Below are 23,794 nucleotides of genomic sequence, written 5' to 3'. Positions count from 1 at the left end.
ATCATCAGCATCATCAGGACCACCAATATTATTATTATTATTATTATTATTACTAGTTCTTGTAAAATCTAAATAAACCCAGTCCTTATTTTTTAACCCTTTAAGCTCCTATTAAATGTGATCTGACCCACGATTACACTGAAATATTAATAAGAGAGTAATATCTGGGTGTGTTTCACATTAAACTAAGTCTCTCTCTCTCTCTCTCTCTCTCTCTCTCTCTGTACAGTGGGGTGGGTTTGGCTCGGGCTCATTACGAGAAGCAGCCTCCCTCCAACCTGCGCAAGTCCAACTTCTTCCACTTCGTGCTGGCCCTGTACGACCGGCAGGGTCAGCCTGTGGAGATCGAGAGGACCTCCTACGTGGACTTTGTGGAAAAGGACAAGGTGAGGAGCAAAACACGCACAAAGCCAAACCACGGCTGCCTTTACATTAACCCCTTATGACCCCGGCTGTATCGCACCCAAAGGCTTACTGTCACAGAGCTACAGTGACGGCAGAGCAAAGCAGCTGACCTCATTAAAAAGCACGCTGACCCCCTGGTGGAAGTTACGCTCGCCTCCCTGAGAGGGTAGAGTTATCTCCTTCTCCAAAACGCTAAGCACTGTGGAAACAGACGATGCGATAGCAATAAACATGCTTAGAGAACTGGAATGGAGCATTAGTGTGTTATTATTATGTTATACACTGAATATTACATAGTAATAATGGGTTATTACACCTGACATAGCCGGGCTTACAGCTCAGGTTGTGTTTTATTGTCTAGAAGGTGTTTAACCCACAAATTAATATGCAAATAAATGCCATTATTTATAAATATTTGATACAATAATGTTTTATTTAGGCACATCATTGTTTTAATTATTTAATTTCATTATTTAATGGTTTTCTTGGCCTGCTCAGAGCTGTGTCACTGAACAGACTTGCAGTTGCCTTTTTTGCAACAGTAGTATTTTCAGGTCCCTGCATGTGTGAAAGTAGATGTTCCCAAAGCAGCCTGTAGGGGGCAGTAAAGAGGCCGAGCTGAAAATCTGAAGAGAAGTAAACTGATTTGACCACAACATGGTCATTCTTTAATATAGATATATGTTTTTACTTTTTATTTATTTGTTTTTTATTTATTGTATTCATTTATTTATATGTTTATTTATCTATGTATTTATTTACGGTGCTTCTGAACTTCACTAAAGAGGCCAGAGGTGTGTAGAGCAACCTAAACTCACACTCCAACACAAGTGCAGTTCATATAATCAAATGATAACTTCATTAAAAGTAGATTTTGGATTGAAGCTGCTTCAAACTATGGAAGTAAGTGTAGAAATAAGCACAGATCCTTCACTGAGGAACTTCTGAGAACATCTACAGTCCATCCAGCACCAACCCAGGAGCTTTTGGGCGTGATACAGAAAGCCTAAACTCAGCCCAGGAGCAGGAGCTGAATGTGGAGGACTGGCCTCATCATCCCCAACTCCCAGACTCATCCCATAAGTACCGGATGGAGCACTGGCATCAGCTCCATAATGCTGGGGGGCTTTATACCCCTCTACTAGCCCACGCCTGGCCTTATTAGGCAGCATGGTGACAATAGGGTCATGCTTCTAGTCCTATTCTATTGGCAGTACTTCTTCTCTACAGGGACTAGATAAGCTCTGTGTGTGTGTGCACTTGCACATCTGTGTCAGCAATGGGTGCAATGTATTTATTAGAAGGGGTGTCCACAAACATTTGGACATGTAGCGTAGTATAAGTCAGCTTAACTCACCCTGTAATGACGGTGTCCGATCAGTGGGCCTGCACTGGTCAGCCTCGCTCGTCCACACTCGTTCACTGTGTTCTGAGCGTGGTTCGGTGCGGTCCAGCCTCCGCCGCCCTCAGCACCTCCTGCTCCCTCTCACGTGTGCCCGTACACTCTACCTGCCAAACACACAGTGTGTGTGTCGCCTGTGTCCGGAGGTAGTCCTGCTAGGCCTGCTGTGTGTGTGTGTGTGTGTGGATCTGAGTGTGTGTGTGTATGGGTGTGTGTGTGTGTGTGTGTTGGGGGTTGTTCTCAGTAAAAGGTTACAGGGAACAGCTCCGCCCTCAGTCAGGCGGGCCGATGTCCAGCTGGCACGGTCACCCCTGCGTCCTCGCTGTCCGTTCACCTCCGCCTTGACCCTAGACCACCCTCCGTACCCCGTCACCAACACACACACACACTCACTCACTCTTACACACGATAACTTCACTCTGGTCCACTGCCAAGACATCATCACCAATCTTGGCAACAACGAGATGTGCAGAGAGAGAGAGAGAGAGAGAGAGAAAGAGAGAGAGAGACTGATAGAGAACTATAGAAAAAAGAAAGAGAGAGAGAAAGCGGTAAAGAGAGCATAGCGAAAAGGAAAGAGAGGGAGAGAAGAAAAGAGAGAGTGAGAGAAAGAGAGAGAGAGGGAGAAAGAAAGAGAGAGAGTGAGAGAGTGAGAGAAAGAGAGAGAGAAAGAGTGAGAAAGAGAGAGAGAGAGAGAGAGAGAGTGAGAGAGAGAGAGAGTGAGAGAGAGAGAGAAAGAGAGAGAGTGAGAGAGAGAGAGAGAGTGAGAGAGAAAGAGAAAGAGAGAGAGTGAGAGAGAGAGAGAACTAAAGTCCAGTCTGTTGAAGCTGCCGCCACCAAGTTGTACAGTTTTCCAGTGTGGGAAGAACCTGGATTAATCATTTAATAGATGTTCCTTCTGTTCATGAGCATCAATGTAAATCTTCCTGTTTCTGACATCACCTCTCTCTCTCTCTCTCTCTCTCTCTCTCTCTCTCTCTTCAGGAATATAATGGCGAGAAGACCAACAACGGCATCCACTACAGGTTACAGCTCCTCTACAGCAACGGTAAGCCTTTCCTTACAACCCCCTCCGGTCCTCCCTGAGTCCTCCTGGTTCCTAACCAGGGCCAGTTCCCGCAGACCTCCACACTGTAATACGTTGCTGCACATCTGGAGGAGCGTTTGAGAACTCCATCTGTTTATGCTGTGAGAGGTTCATGATTTTATTCACATCTGACCCCCACCCCCCCACCCCCCACCCCACCTTCGCTAACTTTCCCAGAGCCTTTTTAGCTTCTCAGTGACATTCAATACGACCTGCAGACCATATCAAGCGGGCTTCCCCTTCCTTCCAGACGCTGCTTACGGCACCAATGGACATCTCGCTAACGTCGCTAGCGTCGCTATTTCACATTAATGGGACGATAAAGGCCTCATATGTGGCCTACAACCCAGATAGGGCCCATGTTTAAGCCCTCCTGGGCCCACTTTTGACCCTGGTGGGCATCCATATGTGGGGCCTACATGGAACCCATGGTATAACCCCACATGGAGTCTTCATCTCCATCTCAGCTGTGGACACTACCCAAAGTGCTCTTGCCCCTAGTTGTTCTCAGTGCTATTAGCAAAATTAGCAATTTCGCTAACGGCAACCACCTTACAAGGCGATAATTTGGGCCAAACTTCATTCAGTTGTGAACCAGAGCAACGTACACTACATCTGCACCCGTGCGAAGTGTGGCCAACCTTGCTGTAAGAACAGAGCCGGTGTGAATGTCACTTGCACCGTCCTGCTGAGAGATTAGCATGTGGGTAGCCTCCCCAGCAGGCCCCTCTGCCCCATTCCCCGGCTTTCCTGCGGGGACTTCCTCCGCGGGGCGATGCTAATCGAGAGGAAAGATGGATACGGGGTTGGTGTGTGGAGGTGCAGAGACAGCGAGGGGTGGGGAAGAGCTCCATCTCTCGCAGGTTTGAGGCGGGAATTCCATAAATAATACATTTATTATTTTAGCAACCGCAGCGCTGGGCCTTGTTTGTTTTCGCTAAAAGGAGGGGAATTGGCGAGCAGCTCTTGCAGCGTGACAAGCAAAACCTTGCAAGTGTTATACACACACATACACTCACACATACACTCACACACACACACACACTCTCTGCATGGGATAATATAGCAGATTTGTGTCCCGAAACGCTCCATTAGAAGCTAGTATCATTTCATTAGGAAAACTATGATGGGATCTGGAAAATGTTCACTTCCAATTTGTGCATTTTTACTTCAAGCAGTCAAAAGTTTGGACGCCCCAGGTTGAAGGAGTGCTGGTCATCATCTTACGAAAACATCTGATCCAAATGCAAGGGTGACCATATTTTGCATGACTATGGTGGATGTCGTGGCTGGTCAAGTAGGCCTAAGTTAATTAGGTAGGTTGAGCTAATTGGGTCATATAGACTAATAAGAGTTATTTATTAAGAGGTATTCTCACTCTCTCACACACACTGCCATGGTCCTACAACTTACAGGCCTGCTTGAAACCCCCCTCCCCAGCCACGACATCCCGACTACGATGAAAACCAATATATGGTCACTCCTGCATTTGGATCCGATGTTTTTCAGATGATGATCAGCACACATTCGACTCGGGGTGTCCAAACATTTGACTGGCTTGACTGTACTTGCGTGTATTAATCGTCATCTCGCTGTATTTTTCAGGCATCAGGACAGAGCAGGACCTGTACGTACGGTTGATAGACTCCATGACCAAACAGGTGAGTTTCACTGTCCTCATTGAACTGCCTAGGGACTGTATAGGTAGGGCACCGAGGGGTCGTGAACGGGGTCATGAGGAAGGCCGAGAACATTCAGCTCTGGCCGTAACTAAGAAAACGCACTGCAAGTAGAGCTAGGCTAGTTAAGCCCTGTCATGCAGATGCCTGATTTACTCTTCTTCCTTAGTGTGGCTGTCGAAGCATAGTGGGTAACAACACTTCCCCCTTCAGTGGGCTAGGGTTCAATTCCACTGTTGGACAAGGAAGGGTGTCCTGGGAAAGCCTTGTTTCATTTTGTTAAAACAAACACACCAAAAGTCAGTTCATGTTGATAAGTTGTGCTTTTGTAGTTTTTAATCCGGGCCAGTGCGCCCCCTAGAGGTTGAAAATGACTTCTCTCTCTCAATCGATGATTTAATAGAGAGAATTTTCTCCTCTATTACCTAGCGGTGGGTGGCGACCTTCTATATGTTGATTCTCCCAGTGGTCGCCGTGGTGACTGGCTTCATTTTAACCCGCCCATTCCTAACTAAGCCCCGCCCCCGGACACTTTTTACAGTATCAACCCTGTAACATGCATTTCCCGACTGTGCTAAGGCCTGCTGCTCATATTGTGGATGGGTACACTCTGTAATAAAAAAACCCAAATGAACCCAAACAGATGCCAGCGTCAGCACCACCAGGGGGCGTAGGTGAAGCGAAGGACACCTTGTGTTTATTCCACTTTAAGAAGTTTCACCCCGCTCTCTTGATCTCCAGGCAGCAGCATAGCGTTCTGTTCCTACATCTCCAGCCCTTGATCATCCACCCGACCCGCACTCCCCTGAGCGGGCACGGATGTAGGCTGCCTGGGAAGTCCAACATGATGGACCGGGCTGGAGAACACTCTCCAAAACAAAGTCACTCGTCACTGCGACTCAGCCTCATCCCTTAGTGAAATGGACCCTAATTGCCTCCGCACCCCTGTCCCGCCCCGCCCCGCCCCCTCCTGGCCCATCCCTGCTATTGGCTCAGCGGGGCCCGTTGTCATGGTGTGTCAGGCTGCCTCCGATCGATATGGCAAGCAGGTCCTCGACAAAGCATCAGCCTCGGAGACCAATCAATAGGCCTTAATGTATCTGCAGAGGCGGCACACTGGAGACTGTAATCTGCAACACAACAAAAGAGTGCCATGCAGGCCCGTAAAAGCCCCTACTGCTCCCACACACACACACACACACACACACACACACACACACACACTCACACACACTGCAAAAATGATATCTGGGCAAGTGAAATCTAGTCAGTAATAATTGTTGTAGAATTATATAATTTTCCAAAAATTGCTAACTTGGATCATTTTTGCTTATTTGATTATTTAGCCTTTCCAAGAAATAAGAAATTTGCTCATTAAATAATATTACAGATAATATAATCATTTTGCAATTTTTAATGAAATAATGCAGACATATTAGGTTTTTGTAAAAAGAAATTTAGAAAGCAAATTTATTTCTAGAAGTATAATTGAATGTATAATAATGCAAGTCCAAAGTTGTTTATTCTAAAAAATAATTCAGACAATTTTACAAATTTAAAACAACATAAAAGGGAAATATATTTCAAGGAATAACTTGTATTTCAATAATAATTTAAATATTTTTGCTTATTTAGAAAATAATTTTTTTCAAGATGTAACTGTTATTTCAGAAAAAAATGCAGAAGTTTGCTTATTTATAAAATAAAAGTTATTTACAAAATATTTGTCCAGGTATAATTAATCTATTAATCATATTTTAGATAATTCAGCATTTTATTTTATTAAATCTCTCAGGAAACACTCGGAAATGTGGATAATTGATCTTATTATTTAGAATTATGCACAAAATATTGTTTATTCCATTTCAATTGGCTTATTTCAAGAAGTAATTGTATTTATTTTGCCATTTTTAAGACATAATATAGAAAATGTAGCTTTTCTGTATTTGAACCTTTTTAAGTCATGAAACCACAGTGGGGTGTTTCTACTGGAGCTCTTCACTCTACATGTTCCTCCCAGGCCACCGTGACAGTACCGCCTGCACACACTCGCAGACCTGCCCTCTCTCTGATGTCAGGAGTGTGTGAGGAGGATGTACGGTTGGTTGGACTATTTCAGCAGTGGCAGCGTGAATCAACACTGATCATATATAAATATCGACCCCTTCCCCTCCCTGCCTAAACCCCCTCCCCCTCTTAAACGAGGTGGATGTTAATAAAGAGGCAGAGAGCTATATAGGCAGAGACTGAGAGAGAGAGAGAGAGAGAGAGGGGATCAATAATGTAAAAGTGGTCGTTATCCTAAAAGTATCGGCCCCCAGGGCGTTGGGTCGACTCTGTCTGACCAAGTGACTGAAGGAGAAGGATATTGGGGGTGATGTTGGTGGGGTGTGTTCCACTGGCCGAACTGTACTCCATACTTAGGTTTGATGGAGGACTGATTGAAGGCAACAAAGAACACTGAATCAGCCATAACATTAAAACCACCTGTTAACCTAATGACCTTGTCTTCCAGGGCTTAGAGCATTATAAGTTCAACATTACACCAGGTATGCTGGGTTTTAGCATGTAAATTATAGGTGTGCCACAGGGTTCCATACCTGGACCTATGCAATTGTGCGTATGTTGTAATGTTTTGGAGATGTTCTGACCCTCCAGACGTCTAGAACATCACAGTTCGGTTCTTGGATCGGTCTCAGATTCTAACGCTTGTCCATTTATCCTGCTGTCTGAGCAGAGCATTCGAGGCATGAGCTCCACAAGACCTCTGAAGGTGTCTTGTAGTATCTGGCAGATCATGGAAGTTGTGAGGTGGGGCCTCCATGAGCATCAGTGAGCCCTGTGGCCGGTTTTCCTACCTTGAATTTCCCTGGACTTTCGGTAGTAGGTACTGACCACTGCTTACCAGGAACTCCACACAAGACCTGCCTGATGTTCTGGAGATGTTCTGGAGAGTCCTCTCACTCTCACAGTTCTCATGGTTCTTGTCAACATGTCTCAGATTCTTATGCTTGCAGGAAATCTGTGACGCAAAACCTTCAATTGCATCAATTTCTCCTAAAATCTGCGTAACTTTAGGTCGGAGCCGGTCCGACGGGGATTTGGTCTACAGGGATCTGACTAGGGTTTACTTGCCCGCTATGCTATGCACTGATCATCTGTCATACATGCCAGCTATGTCAGCTCTGTGACGGATGCCAGGGACCAAGCCTCCGTTTCAGGGGCCCGCCTGACCATCTGGCAGCTCGAGGGCCGAGGGTGTTTTGTCACCGCACAAGGCTGGGATCCCTCCTGGATCTCCCCATACATCCGCCACGCTAATGACCAGATTTAGCTGTTAGCATATGTTAAACCTGCCGGCACGCTCGACTCACGAAAACATGACTAATGACCGATTGTCAGTGGCGTCACAGTCATATGAACTTATCAGCTGAGCGGATGGTTTGGTTTGAGATAAAGATCAGCGTTTCACGTAGCATTATTAGCATTGTTAACGTAAGACTGTTGAAAGCACAAGAACCTTGAGGAACCTTTAGGAAATGGTTCTTAGAAGGATGCATTCTTGAGGACGAAAGATTTGCGAAGTTCTCAAGGTTACTTCGGTCGGACAAATTTAAGAAGTTCCTCGTAGTTGGATCCAAATATTGTAGCCTAACAACTCTTTAGGAACCATGATTAAAATGGATTCTTTAAGGATCTAGATTTTAGAAGGAGGAATCCCAAAAGTTGAGATTGAGGAACGTCTGAGATCTAAGAGGAGCTTCTTGGAGTAATCTAGAGATTCTTCTAGGAACTAAAATTGTTTACAGTGTAAAGATACCTGGGATTCCTCAGAATTAGGAAAGTCTGGAATCCTTAAGAATGGGTTCCTCATAGAACCTTTCCTTAAAGGTTCCTTAAGGCAGCTTAAGAGGTTCCTCCACAGTTTCCAAAGTTCCCCAAGGATATAAGGTCCTTTTTAACAGTGCAGAGGGGCCTGTTTGAACATTTGCTGAATTCTTCAGCATGGAATCTGGTTCCTTAAAGAACCCATCTGGTTTAGGGTCTACTTAGGCTGCTATATTTTGATATCCAACCATGAGGAGTCTATTACATTTATCCCGCTAAAACGAAGTCTAGCTGTTTGCAAAGCCTGGTATCCTCAAGAAGGTTCCTCGAAGCACCCTAAGAGGTTCCTCCACAGTTTGAAATTTGAAGTTTGAAAGAACCTCAGAAGGTTCCTTTTTTAACAGTGTACAATCAACACCACACTAAACACTTTACTATGTCAAAAGTCTGTTGAGTCCAATGAGAAGGAATGTCTCTTGTTTATTTATTTATTTTTTTGTTTTACAGCCAATCATTTACGAGGGACAGGACAAGAACCCCGAGATGTGCCGTGTCCTCCTTACCCACGAGATCATGTGCAGGTCAGCCTTTCATTTTAAACCTCAAACCTTTCCTGACCCGAATGCAGCGTCTCAACAATAGGAACAATCTAAGACGTACACAATATGTCCAAATGTTTGTGGACACCCCTTCTGTGGGCACCATGAGGGTATAAAGCACCCCAGATGTGTTGGAGAGTTGGGGGTGAGGTGGGGTCATGGTCATCCAGTCCTAATCTCTGAATGCTGATTTGTAGTCGAAAGCCTTCCCTGGATAGTAGTAGAGACCAAAGCAGGATTAACTCCTTGGCAGGTGTCCCAATACTTTTGTCCACATAATGTACATATCTATCATATCTATCTAGATGTGTATATATCTATCTATATAATCTGGCTGTTTAAAAGCCTAACATTACACCAGGTATGCCAGGTTTTAGCATGCAGCTTTAGCATTGGTGTTCCACAGGGTTCAGTATGTGGACCAATGCGATTGCGGTGCCCTCCTCCCATATTGTGGTCCTGCAGGGCTTCCCCTCATTACAGAGCGCCCATGGACTTCACTGCTGTGTAATTATGGACTGACGGTGGGTCTGTCGGCTGGAGGCCCGGTCAGTGGGGGCTTGTTCATGCAGAATGCCCGGTGGGGGTCAGGGGGATGTATCTGTGGGTAAACTCGGCTGGTGTGCGGGATCTGGACGTTGGAGGTTGAGATGCTTGGAACCCGGCTGGGTAGTGACCTGGGGTTGAAGCACAAGGGCTCTGTTAATAATGGAATAGCAGCAATGATAGGGGCCCAAGCACTACTGGGCTAGTGATTACTACACAAAGGCCGGTGGGTCCAAACGTCCAATGCTAAAGTCCAACATTTAGCTGTGAGGTCTGCTAAACTTCATTATGCTAACGTCCAAACAACGTGAAATTTGACCATTGTTGGAAGTTGATATGTAATCAACGTCTAACGTCTGTCTAATGTTGGAGCTTCCTCTCAACTTAGCGTTGGTTTTTGATGGACATTAAGAGGTTCCTCCACAGTTTGAAGTTAAATGACCCCTCAAATACAGTCACACAACCATTAATAGTAGCTACACTGTATGGACAAAAGTATTGGGACACCTGCTCATTCATTGTCTCTTCTGAAATCAAGGCTATTAAAAGAGCTGATCCTGCTTTTGTTGGAGTAACTGTTTCTACTGTCCAGAGAAGAAGACTTTCTACTAGATTTTGGAGCAGAGCATTGCTGTGAGGATTTGATTGCATTCAGCGACAAGACACCTCACCTCACCTCCAACTCATCCCCAACTCCTCTCAAAAGTATTGGATGGAGCTCCACCATCCATCATTCCAAAAGAACACAGTTCACAGTTCTTCCCCCACTCCACAGCTCCTCAATGCTGGGGGGCTTTTTATACCCCTCTACTATCCCACGCTTGGCATTATTCGGCAGCATGGTGCCAATAGGTTCAAGATGTAGATCTGCTCCAGAGAGAGTCCTATTCTATTGGCAGTACTTCTTCTCTACAGGGACTAGACAAGCTGTATGTATTTGTGTCTCGTGTTGTGAGCAATGGGAGCAACTACATAATAGCTACATGCTAAATGCATTCACCAGAAGGGGTGTCCACAAACTTTTCCACAAACTTTTCCCTCAGAATTAAACACCACGGCAGTGTCGTCGGCGGAGTTGTTATATCCGTAACTGGAATTTTAGCACGTTCTGAATGCTGGAGGTGGACGTCGCTAATCTCGTCCAGGGCTGGAGTGAGAGTCCTCCTGCCTCCCTAAATTGCTAAGCATAAATCTCACCACTGTCTCCCCCTTTAAAATGGATTTCTCCACTTAGCAGCCAAAATAACCTTCTATTACGAACCTCAAAGCGCCAGCCGCTGAATTCCCGGCGCCCCCATCCCTCCCACCACCCCCCCCAGCCCCTCCTGACGGTACCTGCCTCCCTCTCCTCCAAGATGATTTTGATACAGGATCCATTTCCATAATGACGGCTCACTTTGAGGCGGTCATTACGTGATTGAGTGTGATTATTAGCAGCCGTCCCCTGATGAATGGTGTGTTTCCATTCGCTAATGAGAGAGAGATGAGACACGCTTCCCCTGCCTCTCTCTCTCTCTCTCTCTCTCTCTCTCTCACTCTTCTTCTCCCAGGTGATAGCACTCTTTATCAGGTCCCTGGCGAAGCCTGTTTCACCCATAGCTTACACACACACACACACACACACAGATCATAATGAACACAGGTCATATTTATAGCCTAGTTTGTTTTGTAGAAAAACACATTTCCTCTCGTCTTTTTTTCCAGGACAAAAGAAAAGTATTGCTGGCTGAAGCCAGGGGGCGTGAGTCCTGACTGACTAATCAGCGTCTCAGCGCTGCAGACTAGTCTAGTCTAACACGTCTAGCTTCAGAAATACCGTGTATTTATTACAGTTAGGTCTAAAGGTGCTGTTAAAAGCCAGTACGCAAGCACATAATAAGCTAACACATTCGTTTTGACGGAGTAATTCACATCTCAGTGTTACAGAAGTTTAGACAGACTGGAAACTACAAGACCGGGATGTTTATGAATGGAAAGCCTGGCAGCACTGCAGCCAAATAAGCTGCGAAATCAGTTTTGACTGATTAATTAAGACCTTTGCTTCAACTAGAGCTACAAACCAGAGACTGAATTACAAGACAATCAATCAACCAATCAATCAGTCGATCAAACTTTATTTATATAGCACCTTTCAGACAAATAAAATTGAAATTCAAGGTACTTCACAAGTGATGAAAAAAGTATATGATAAAGAATAAAAACAAAGAAAATGAAATATTTAATATAAAAATAAAAAGCAATTAATTAAGATGATGAAAGTTAAATCAATAATTATATTAAGAGAAAGACTAATAATAATAATAATAATAATAATAATAATAATACCATTACATATTTAATATACAAATAAAAGGTAAATAATTAATATGATAAAAGTTAAATAACAAAACAAAATCAATACATAATCAAATAAAACAGTAGACGAAATACAACAAAATAAAATATTGCAGATAAAAACTGTATATAAATATGAATATTAAGACTTATGTATTTAAAGAAAGTTTACATAAAAGCCAGACTCAATAAATAGGTTTATAGTTTGCACTTAAATATTTCAATGTTTTGAGCTTCTCTTAAAAAGAATCAGAAATTTTGGAGCATAGTGGCTAAAATGAATTATTAATGAATATTTAAGAATATTTTTATAGGTTGGAGTCAGTAGACATTCTTTGTTTACAATGTATATGTTATAAATGAGTGATATTATTGTTTAAAGTCAGTAGTATGTGGGTATTAAGAGAAGAGTTGCTAATGGGTTTGACTGGTTAGTGTATCAGTGTATCCACTAACGCAGATTAGCCACGATATACTGTATATATATATATATATATATATATATATATATATATATATATATGAATGATATAGTATATATATTTTGTTAGTTAGTCAGCACGCACTATAAACATTAAGCTAAGTGAATAGATTTGACCGGTCAATTAATGTCTCAGCATTAGCGACGATCCGCTAACACAGCTAGCCACGAATGTGAGCTACGAGACACAGTCATTTTTAATGAGACAACTGTTACAGCCTGTTTTGAAAAGGCAGGAAGTGATTTGTCATGGGACGAGGCTTCTGTTGGCCGTGGATGTCCAAGGTCCTCTCACCAGCTATTCGCGCCGCTTGAAGCTGGCATCCCAAAATCGCCAAATGAGGCATGGCAGAGGCTAGCTGGCAAGGAGTGGTGCTGAGAGCCTGGCGCGTGGGCATGGGAGGGGGGCGGGGGCACAGAGGGGGGGTTACAGGCTCTGACCGCCTGCTCCGACGCCAGGATGGGCCGCAGACTGCCAGGCGGTGCGGGTCCCTCAGCCAAACAGCACTGCTTCCAATCACCAGCCCTGGCTACAGTCGCCACCCGCCCGTCTGGATAATTACAGCGCTTGCCCTTTGAAAACAAGCCCTCCATTGACATTCTCTCTCCCTCGCTTTCTGCCTCTGTTTCCAACTGAGGTGTGGAAATGAATCGATGGATTGTGATGCACTGATGCGACGGCCGTGATTCCAGTGCATCGATTGTAATAAAGTTGGGGCTGCGTCCCGACTGCACGGTGTTATCCACCTTTTTAAAAAAAGAATTTTTCCAGACATGAGTAGCTCCTCCCTTTCTGCGTCACACTGCACCGTGGGATAATAGTGTCCATTGAAACCACACTCTAAACCCACCGGCTCCTCCCAGTATTTGTGAGTATATTACATACTCAAAACCTGTTAGTGCTACTAATTAGTATGCAAATGGAGTGCACCCAATGCAGTGAAGCAGCCACAGGTCTAGCGTCTCTGCTGGCTGCTTGCGGTATTATGTGTAGCCCCGCCCATCTCATTTTTCTCCTCTAAACTGTCGTTCCAACAGTCCAACACATTTTTCCATCTGCTAATACTGGCCAACCCATCCCTCCTCCCAGAAATCAGTTTTTAACCCTTACTGTGCACTGTGCTGTTCTCTGTAAGAAGGCGGGGCTACACTTAGGAATTAAGTGATTGACAGCCAGCCTTGGCTGAAAGAGACCACTGTAGTGTCCTGTAGTGTGGTAGTGTCCACTTTGTTGGAGCGTACACTACCGGACAATCTGGGAATCCAGGGGGAAATCTGCTCTGCTTCTGCACTGGAAGCTCAGTGAAGACGGTCTGAGACACTGAGGCTGGCCCAGTCTGGGAGAAGGGGGCAGGTCTACCAAATGAGCAGGTGATGAGTCTGGCTCCTCCTCTGGTCTCTACTGTGCAGACTTTGGTTGCAAATTTGGCAACATGGTGGACAGTTCTGGCTTTATTTCTATAGTAGAACAGAAAGGGAATGGAACCACAGCGTCCATGATTTCTACAGTTGTTGTTCTGACTGACTAATTAGCATCTAAGTATTGACATGTTAGCATACGGCACATTTTAGCCACTCCTAACTAAGCAGTATTGACACGTGTTTCTCTGGATCTCTGATGTGATATTGCAGCCTTGCGCCATAAATCCACCTTTTTCTGTAGTGAGTCTGCTGTTGGACGGCACAGAGCGAATGGGTGGAGATGCTGGAAAAGCTGGGTTTGGTTCCCCTCCCGGACAACAACATGGTGATGTGCGTTCGGGGTTGAATTGCCTGGGCTCGAGGCTTGTTTTGTGGGCGTCGGGTGGCCGTCATTAGCCAGGCCAGCGTTAGCCTGTGTGGACAGCCCCCGGGGGGATCGCCATTAAGGCGGCATTACGGACGCTCTGCCAAGGTTTGTTTTGGTGTGTGAGGGGCCAGGGGTTCCCCGAGGAGCCGGCTGGTGCTCTTGGGGTCCAGTTTGTTTATAACACTTCTTTCTCAGTTTGAGGAGGTTGTCACCACAGCCGCACCATTGGGCCGCCGATGCTAATTGGTCTCCTGGAACTTTGCTAATGGGTCCACGTAGCTGGGGGAATAAATTATGGTGGCAGTGCTCTATGGCAACAGTCACACACACAAGAAGAAGAAGAAGAAGGCAAAAACAAGAACACGGTGATGCTTTCTGGGCGGTTCTGTGATCCTTGAACAGTGCAAAACACTATATGGACAAAAGTATTGGGACACCTGCTCGTTCAGCGTTTCTTCCGAAATCAAGAGCATTAACTCCCCAACTCATCCCAAAAGTGCTCCACAGCTCAATGCATTTGCACATCTGTGTCAGTAATGGGGGCAACTTAAAGTGGTTGAATGCATTTAATAGAAGGGGTGTCCACAAACATTTGGACATATAGTGTAAATGATTCAAATGGACTGAGTAGATTGCATCTGGAGCCTGAGAGAGATAAGATAACACTAAGAACCACTCCATGGACTGCAACTTTTTGGAAGCTGCCTTCATTAACACTTTATTACACAATATTTAAGCATTTATAACAAGCATATATCAATAATTGCAAGCTAATATAAGCTACCTTATGATGTAAATGATATTGTGTTTACATAAGGGGCCTTCAAATGCAATAAACTAAAAATAAATATGCATTTATAACAATGTTATAACACATAATTCCCACTTAATCCAATTTATTAAGCATAAATAAAATAAATATAAATGTAATACTTTAGTTTAAGTCATTTGCTTCATAAAACATCTTACATCACCTTACATTTAGTGTTATGAGCTCATGCATATTTTCCTATCTTAGATAAAGGGTGATCTTCTGCATGTATCCACCCTTTTTCACACATTAATTGTCTGTATTTTGTAATTAATGAGAATAAACTGAACTGGAACCAAGACCCGGGCTGCTCCGCCAGCGGGGTGCAGCAGTGGCCATGCTGGTTTGGCTGGCCAAGGATGAGACTCTTTTTTTTTTGTTGGTTGGTTGGTTGGTAGTCGTATTTAGACGAGCCACATGCCACCAGATGAGGTGCCAGCCTGGGGCGAGGGCACAGGCAAGGGCAGGGGTGACGGCGGTGTCGGAGAGGGGCGTTTGGGACGCGGCCGCTGCACCAGGACATCTCTGGGCGCTGTCCAAACTGTCAGAGGCTGGCTGAGTGACCTTGGCGTGAGCCCAGCCCAGCTGGAGAGCGGGGCGAGAGGAGAGAGAGGGCGACCTGTCAGGCAGAAGCCAGCTTGAGAGAGACTCACCCCGGCTTCCTCGCGGCCGTCCCTCCAGTGCCCCAGAAAGAGGCAGAGCAGGGGTTTGGAGGCTGTTTACGAATGGGTCAATATTCAAACATACTGGCAGGCAAAAGTTGGCACCACTGTTTCTATAGTAATAAATCCTGCAAAATGTAAATGTGTGAAATGAGTTAAATATGGTAGTGATGTGCGTCTTCACAGGTTTAAATAAATAGTAGGAAGGTAAAAAGCTTTAAAAATGCCAGACAGACAGACAGACAGTAGATACTCTAGCTAGACAGACAGATCAATATGGACAAGCAGACAGTCAGATAGATAGATAGACAGACAGACAGACAGATAGATGGATAGATAGACAGACAGACAGACAGATAGATGGACGGCCGGACCGACAGACGGACAGACAGATAGATAGATAGATAGACAAACAGACAGACAAACAGACAGACAGATTGATAGATAGATAGATAGATAGATAGATAGATAGACAGACAGACAGACAGACAGATAGATAGACAGACAGACAGTCAGACATCTGTCTATGTAAAGTTTTAGACAGACATATAGACATATAGACCATATTACCAGGCAGACAGACAGCTGTTTATATAGACAGACAGACATATAGCTATCCATCTATATAAGCAAATATAGACAGACAGTCAGACAGACAGACAAATAGATAGATGGACAGACAGACAGACAGACAGGCAGATAGATGGATAAAGATAGATAGATAGATAGATAGATAGATAGATAGACAATCAGATTAATAGACAGACAGTCAGACAAAAAAAAAAACAGATATTGACAGACAGACAGATAGATAGACAGACAGACAGATAGATAGACAGACAGATTGCTAGACAGAGCTTTTTGTCTGTTGTAAACAAATCTTTCTTTTTATCCTTTCAGTCGATGCTGCGACAAAAAGAGTTGTGGAAACCGAAACGAGACGCCGTCAGATCCGGTCATCATCGACAGGTAGGAACAACTTCCCCTCGTTTCCATTCATCTCTCTCCTGCAGGATGACCCAGCAGCGGAGGATGGCCTCTCAGCTGAAGAGCTAATGATAATTGCCTGTACTGTACTTGAGGTCTAATGCTCTTGAGGAAGGTTTATGATCAGACAGTGGACGAGTAGTGCCACTTTGATCTGCTAATGACAGTAACACTGCACGCAAACCCACACGGACACCTCGGTAGGTTCTCTGCTCGTGGCCCTTCACTATTCTCCCAGTTCTTTCATCCCTCTCAAGTATTCAGAAGTGCGTACAGTTTGTACCCGGAGAACGAGGGAGTCTTCGTGCTCTCGTTACTGGATCGGGGACACAGTGTTGGAGCAGGAATAGGGTCTTCTTACAGTTCTTCTCATGTTTGACGGACATCGTAACACTGATAGAACTTAGTTCTGAAACCCAGGAAGTAATGGCTTGGTGTCTACACTTGCATTAGGTGGCTTAGGGGTTAGGGTTCTCGGATACTGATCACATGGTTGTGGGTTCGATACCCTGTAAGCTGCAACTGCCCATGAGCAAGACCCTCCTCACCCAGGGCTTTAAAATCAAGCTTCTTTCTAATGGTAGATGCTGTACTTTGACATCAACATTGGCGATTGAATGGGGGGGTTAGGTGAGGCATGTGTGTGTGTGTGTGTGTGTGTGTGTGTGTGTGTGTGTGTGTGTGTGTGTGTGTGTGTGTTTTGAGCGACTCTTAAATGGACTCCCTGATGAGCTCCTCAGACTGACACCATAGAGTCTCTACCTACTAAAGTCCTCTTAAGGGAGATGCTTTAATGACTGAGCAGCAGTAGATGTGTGTGTGTGTGTGTGTGTGTGTGAGTGTGTATACGAGTGTGGGAGAGCGAGAGAGAGAGAGAGAGAGAGAGAGGACAGCAGTGAGAGTGTCCTCCTAGGGCACAGGGGTCATTACCAAATCCATGCTGGCTCGTTAGAGCGGCCTTGGAGCACGTCCAGCGGACAGGAAATGACTGACCCTCCCTCTGTCTGCACACACACACCACACACACACTCACACCAGTGCCCATGTACCACACATACTAACACACAGATGCCTGTACACATGGACATAGATACATGCACGTTCATCACACACACTCCCTGACACACACAAACATACATGTAGGGAATGTTCTCACCTCTCGCTATTGGTGTAAGGTCCAAACCTGCGGAGATGATGTCACCCCCATTCCGCCTTATTCTGGAACACTCGGCGGGCACAGCCAGTGAGAGAGTAAGGGGAGCATGGCACTGTGATGTGGCGCCATTACAATGAGGCATACTCGTACCTCTGCCCACAATCCGTCCTGTGGGGCCAGTAGGAGCGCATTACACCACAACGCGGCCTCGGCAATGGTCCATTTGAGTGCCGTGTGTATGGAGAATTAGCTACGGATAAATTAAGCTCAATTATAAACATATAGAAATGTGGACAAAAGTATTGGGACACATTCATTGTTTCTTTGAATGAGTCTATCCTGCTTTTGTTTGAGTAACTGTCTATACTATTCAGGAAAAAAAGGCAGAATGGAGCCAATAGTGTCATGATGTTGATCTGCTCCAGAGAGTCCTATTCTATTGGCAGTACTTCTTCTCTACAGGGACTAGACAAGCTATGTGTGTGTGTGCATTTGCACATATTACATATACGCCCATATACACATACTTTGCCATGCCACTGTATACAAATGTGTGTGCACCCATTGTTTGGGGGCGGGCGAGTGAGTATGTCTGCCATGTCCGTGCCTCTCATTACGCTGACCAAACCCATCCTAAAGTCTTTAGGGGTGACAGTGGCTGCTTGTGATTTAAGAGGGACCGGACCATACGACTGCATTTTAGCGCCCTATTAAAGAGCTGCAGTATTTATGGCCTCCTTAAACCAACAGATAAATCAGTTCAGCCTCTGGCTCGCCATGCAAATCAGCGGCAGCGCTCGTCACTGTAAAAAGCCTTAATGGCATCCATTCATCCCAAACACACACACACGCCGTCCTGCCAGCTTTGTCTCAAACACACGACGACTCTGTAAATCACAATATGCAGTGTATGCAGCCTCACGCATCATAATCACACACACACACACACACACACACACACACACTCACACACGCATACAAACACATTCGCAAATACCTCACACCAAATCACACAATGATATATAGACCAGGAGGAGCCTTTAGGACATTCGGGGTCTTTGGGGAAGAGCGGATGATATATATATATATATATACAGTGAGTCCAAGAAGTATTTGATCCCTTGCTGATTTTCTTTGTTTGCCCACTAATAAAGACACTATCCTTCTGCACTTTTAATGGTAGATATATTCTAACATGGAGAGACAGAATATCAAGACAAAAATCCAGAATATAATTTTAAAGAATATATTTTAATTAATTTGTATTTCAATGAGGAAAATAAGTATTTGATCCCTCTTGCCAAACACACTCAATACTTAGTGGCAAAGCCTTTGTTTGCAAGCACAGCGGTGAGACGTTTGTTGTAGTTAACCACAAGTTTAGCACACACACCAGGGGGAATTTTGGCCCACTCTTCTTTGCAGATCCTCTCTAAATCATGAAGGTTGGTGGGCTGTCGCTTGGCAACTCTGACCTTCAGCTCCCTCCATAGATTTTCGATCGGATTGAGGTCTGGCGACTGGCTGGGCCACTCCATGACCTTAATGTGATTTTTCTTGAGCCAATCCTTTGTTGCCTTTGCTGTATGTTTAGGGTCGTTATCATGTTGGAAGACCCAACCACGGCCCATTTTCAGATCCCTGGCAGAGGGGAGGAGGTTGTCCCTCAGGATTGTGCGGTACATGGCTCCATCCATCTTCCCAGTGATGCGGTGAAGTAGCCCTGTACCCTTGGCAGAGAAACACCCCCAAAACATTATGCTTCCACCTCCATGCTTGACGGTGGGCACAGTGTTCTTGGGGTCATAGGCAGCATTTTTCTTCCTCCACACATGGCGGGTGGAGTTGAGGCCAAAAAGTTCAATTTTGGTCTCGTCTGACCACAAAACCTTCTCCCAATAACTTGGTTCATCTTTCAAATGATCATTGGCATACTTGAGGCGCGCCTCCACATGTGCTCTCTTCAGCAGGGGTACCTTTCGGGCACTGCAGGATGTGAATCCATTGTTGCGCAAAGTGTTGCCAATTGTTTCCTTGCAAACTGTGGTCCCAGCTGCCTTCAGGTCATTTGCTAACTCCTGCCGAGTGGTTGCAGGACGATTTCTGACTGTTCTCAGCATCATTGCCACCCCACGAGGCGAAATCTTCTTTGGAGCACCGGGCCGAGGTCTGTTGATTGTCATGTTATACTCTTTAAACTTTCTGATAATTGCACCAATAGTTGTTACTTTCACATCCAACACCTTACTAATCTTTTTGTAGCCCATTCCAGCTTTGTGAAGGTCAACAATTCTGACTCTGAGGTCCTGTGACAGCTCTTTGGTTTTACCCATGTTGGAGACTTGAAATCTGTGTGATCTGTCTGATTCTGTGGACAGGTGTTTTTCACACAAGTGATTAGTGAGAACAGGTGGCTTCAGGTCAGGTAACAAGTTGATTGGGAGTGTCTAACTGGTCTGTAAAAGCCAGAACTGCTAATGAATACTAAGGGATCAAATACTTATTTCACTCCATGAAATACAAATCAATTAATATATATTCCTTAGATTTATTTTCTGGATTTTCTTTTTAATATTCTGTCTCTCCATGTAAGAATACATCTACCATTAAAAGTATAGAATGATCATGTCTTTATTAGTGGGCCAACGAAGAAAATCAGCAAGGGATCAAATACTTCTTGGACTCACTGTATATATATATATATATATATAATTTAACAAACTTATACTAAAACTCTGCTGATTTTACAGAAGTACTCTTATTCCATTGCTATGTTTAGCTTGGAAAAGTGTCCAATCAGAATTTCCTTCCCTGTGGTATCTGGTAGCAGATGGAGCCAAGTGAATTTTCCATTGGTTAGGCCTTTAGGAGCTGGGCTGGAGACTTTCCAGGTCAGATAAACCACCAACATAGATCAAAATCAACAGATAAATCAATTCTCATGGTTTTATTTCCAGTTTCTTTGGAGTCAAGACCTTCAGGAGGTTCTAGATACATCACTGGAAACATCATAGGATGTGATTGACAAGCTTTAGATGTCTGTTTTCAATCTATAGGGTCCCAAATATGGTCATTGAGTTAGCTTGCAGTTAGCTTGGTGCTAACATGCTATTATAATCTTCCTGCATTAAGTGGTCAGATACAACCAAAGGGAGCTTTCCCATTGGATAGGTCATCAGGAGCCGGGCTGAAGGCCATCTATGTCAGATAAACCACCAACATTAATGCAAATTAGGGACCCCGGGTGGTCCAGGTGGTCACTGTGATCAGAGGATCGCTGGTTCATATGCCAATCACACTGCTAGCCACCTGTTTCAGGTTCTGAAGGTTCTAGATACATCACTGGCTGTGGATGTGAGCAGTAGTGTGTTCAGGTTTCAGTCAGTTTTTCGAAATGGAGAAGCGAAATGCAGTTAGCTTGGCTAACATACTGTCAGATTAACCACCATCAGGGGTAGAAAGTAATCAGGGGGTTCTAGATACATCACTGGCTGTGAATGTGAGCAGCAGCAGTAGTGTGCAAACCTTTCACCTTGATGTTCATTTTTGTTTGTGGGTCAAGCTTCAGCTGTCTGTGTTTAATCCAAAGTGGACAAAACATGATCCTGTTAATTGCTGTTAGCTTGGCGCTAACATACTATTAGAATCCCATAGGTGTGCTAGCAGAAATTAGCATTACTGTGGAGGTGTTTTTTTTTCCCTTGACGTTTTTGGTCAGTTATGGTCTGACTTGAAGTTTTGCATCTCGTTCCCTCTCTCTCAGACTCATTTCCTCTTTTCACTCAGATGTTCATTTCGGTCTGAGAGTCAACAGGGACAATCCCCCCCTCCTCCTCGGCCTGAGTGATGGCTGCGTTTTTGTGATAAACAGAAAGCTAGCTAGAGAGCTCCACATCATTGATTTAGCCATCCAGGGAAATAAGGTAGAACTAATTATGACGAGCAAATCATCCCACTGCTCTTCTCCTGCAGCATCTGCAACTTCAGCTCCCATCCCGGCCCCAGAAGGAGTGGGGTCAAGTGCAGGTCACCAAGGCCAGAGGTCGCAAGATAGGAGCCCTCCTTGTCATGCAGGGGGGAGCACTCTCTCTAAATGCTTAGCCATTTGCGGTGAGGAAGAACGCTGAGGCAAGCAGAAAGGGCTGGCGGCGCCGGTGATCTATCGCCTGCCCGACTCTAAAACAGGTGTTATTACAAGCTAATATTGCAATTAGATCGCCCGGCGAGCTCCCCTAGCGGAGCCATAAATTCTCCAGCACTGTCAGTGCATATGAAGGGGGCTGGGGGTGGATGGGTGTGGTGGGTATTATACCATGACTCTCATTCGTTCTACCTCGTAGATGGTGCATGTCTCTTTCATGCACTGCTTGTTAGAAGCTCGGAGGCCTATTTTCACTTGGCTCTGGTGTATAAATGTATGCCAACCAGCCATAACATTAGTACCACTGACTGACAGGTGACTTCTGCCAAGGGTTATTGAATAAATTGGGCAGCAAGTGAATAGTCAGTTCTTGAAGGTGATGGAGGGGATTTAGGGATACAATGTTTATTATGGCGGAAACTGGAGACTTAATGGTCTTTGATTATGGCTAGAACCCGTATGGTAGAACCTTAAGTGTTGCTCCATAGCTCTAGACATTTGATCCTCAAATTTATTCGATTTATTAGAATATACTGCATTAATTACTGCATAACCCCAAGCAAATTGAAGTTATAGATGTTAGCCCTGCCACTGTTGTATGGCTATGTGTTAGCATTACTGTGTGTATTACTGAGGTTAACCCTGCAGGTGTTGTGATGTGAGTGTAAAGGTGGTACATGAGTGTATGTTAGGGGTTAACCCTGTAGGGGCTGCTCTGGTTATCAGCCCCTGCGGACCCTTCCCAGCAATAGCGCTGTATTGATCGAGCCTGAAGCACATCGGTGCCGGCCAGATTAAGAGTATAGATTAGCAATAAAAGGAGGACATTACTCGGCAGCCTGGCGAAAATTGAAAAAAATGATGAGGTCCTGGAAGTGGGGATGAGTCAGACAGGAGGAGAGAAGGGTTTAGCGGGACGGCCTGGCTTTGCACTCAGGACAGAGCGCGATCAGAACCAGGCGTTAAACCTTCAGGCAGAAATCAGTGGGGCTAGCAGGCCTGTTTAGCACTGATGCTTCCACAGTGTTGTCAGGTGCGGTCGAATCTCTGGCCACCCGTCACCATCTGCACAGAACTGGCTTCGGCGCTCCGCCTACAAATGTGTTCTGTCATAACTACGGTTGCTAAGTTAGACAAGCTTCGCAAACCACTGGGGATCCCATGAGATCTCATGAGAATAAGACTACAGCTCCACCAGTGTATATCACAATACCTACATTTAGAGCGTTATTAATATTCACTCTAATGAGAGACTGGAGCTCCGCCTCCTCAGTGTATATCACAATACCTACATTTAGAGCGTTATTAATATTCACTCTAATGAGAGACTGTTGCTCCGCCTCCTCAGTGTATATCACAATACCTACATTTAGAGCGTTATTAATATTCACCCTAATGAGAGACTGTAGCTCCGCCCCCTCAGTGTATATCACAATACCTACATTTAGAGCGTTATTAATACACCTAATGAGAGACTGTAGCTCCGCCTCCTCAGGGTATATCACAATACCTATATTTAGAGCATTATTAATATTCACCCTGTAGCACTGCCTCAGTGTATATAAGCATACATCAGCATATATATGCGTATATCAGTGTACATAAGTGTATATAAGCGAATAGCAGCGTATATCAGCGTATATAAGCGTATAGCAGCGTATATCAGCGTATATCAGTGTACATAAGTGTATATAAGCGAATAGCAGCGTATATCAGTGTATATAAGCGTATAGCAGCGTATATCAGCGTATATCAGTGTATATAAGCGTATATCAGCATATATCAGTGTATATCAGTGTATATAAGTGTATATAAGCGAATAGCAGCGTATATCAGTGTATATAAGCGTATATAAGCGTATAGCAGCGTATATAAGCGTATAGCGGC

The 23,794-nt window shown here is 44.6% G+C and overlaps 1 protein-coding gene across 3 annotated transcripts in view; it reads left to right on the top strand.

The window, feature by feature from the left end:
- The first annotated feature begins 233 nt into the window (after positions 1–233).
- Positions 234–23,794, top strand: part of LOC140573616 (transcription factor COE1-like) — a 123,293-nt gene continuing 99,732 nt past the window's right edge. For 2 of the 3 annotated variants that reach the window (XM_072693058.1, XM_072693057.1), the window contains exons 1-5: positions 234–386; positions 2,792–2,855; positions 4,500–4,555; positions 8,909–8,982; positions 16,524–16,592. In XM_072693058.1, coding sequence (XP_072549159.1) covers positions 4,544–4,555; positions 8,909–8,982; positions 16,524–16,592 — 155 coding nt within the window. In that variant the 5' untranslated portion in view covers positions 234–386; positions 2,792–2,855; positions 4,500–4,543. Of the gene's footprint in view, positions 387–2,791; positions 2,856–4,499; positions 4,556–8,908; positions 8,983–16,523; positions 16,593–23,794 lie in introns of those variants that run through there. The other variant, XM_072693056.1, reaches the window with a different exon arrangement.

This window comes from Salminus brasiliensis, chromosome 12 (assembly GCF_030463535.1).
Source record: "Salminus brasiliensis chromosome 12, fSalBra1.hap2, whole genome shotgun sequence".
In the NCBI taxonomy this organism is placed as follows: Eukaryota; Metazoa; Chordata; class Actinopteri; order Characiformes; family Bryconidae; genus Salminus; species Salminus brasiliensis.
The sequence above is the reverse complement of the archived record's forward strand: the minus strand, read 5'-3'. Positions and strand labels throughout refer to the sequence as shown.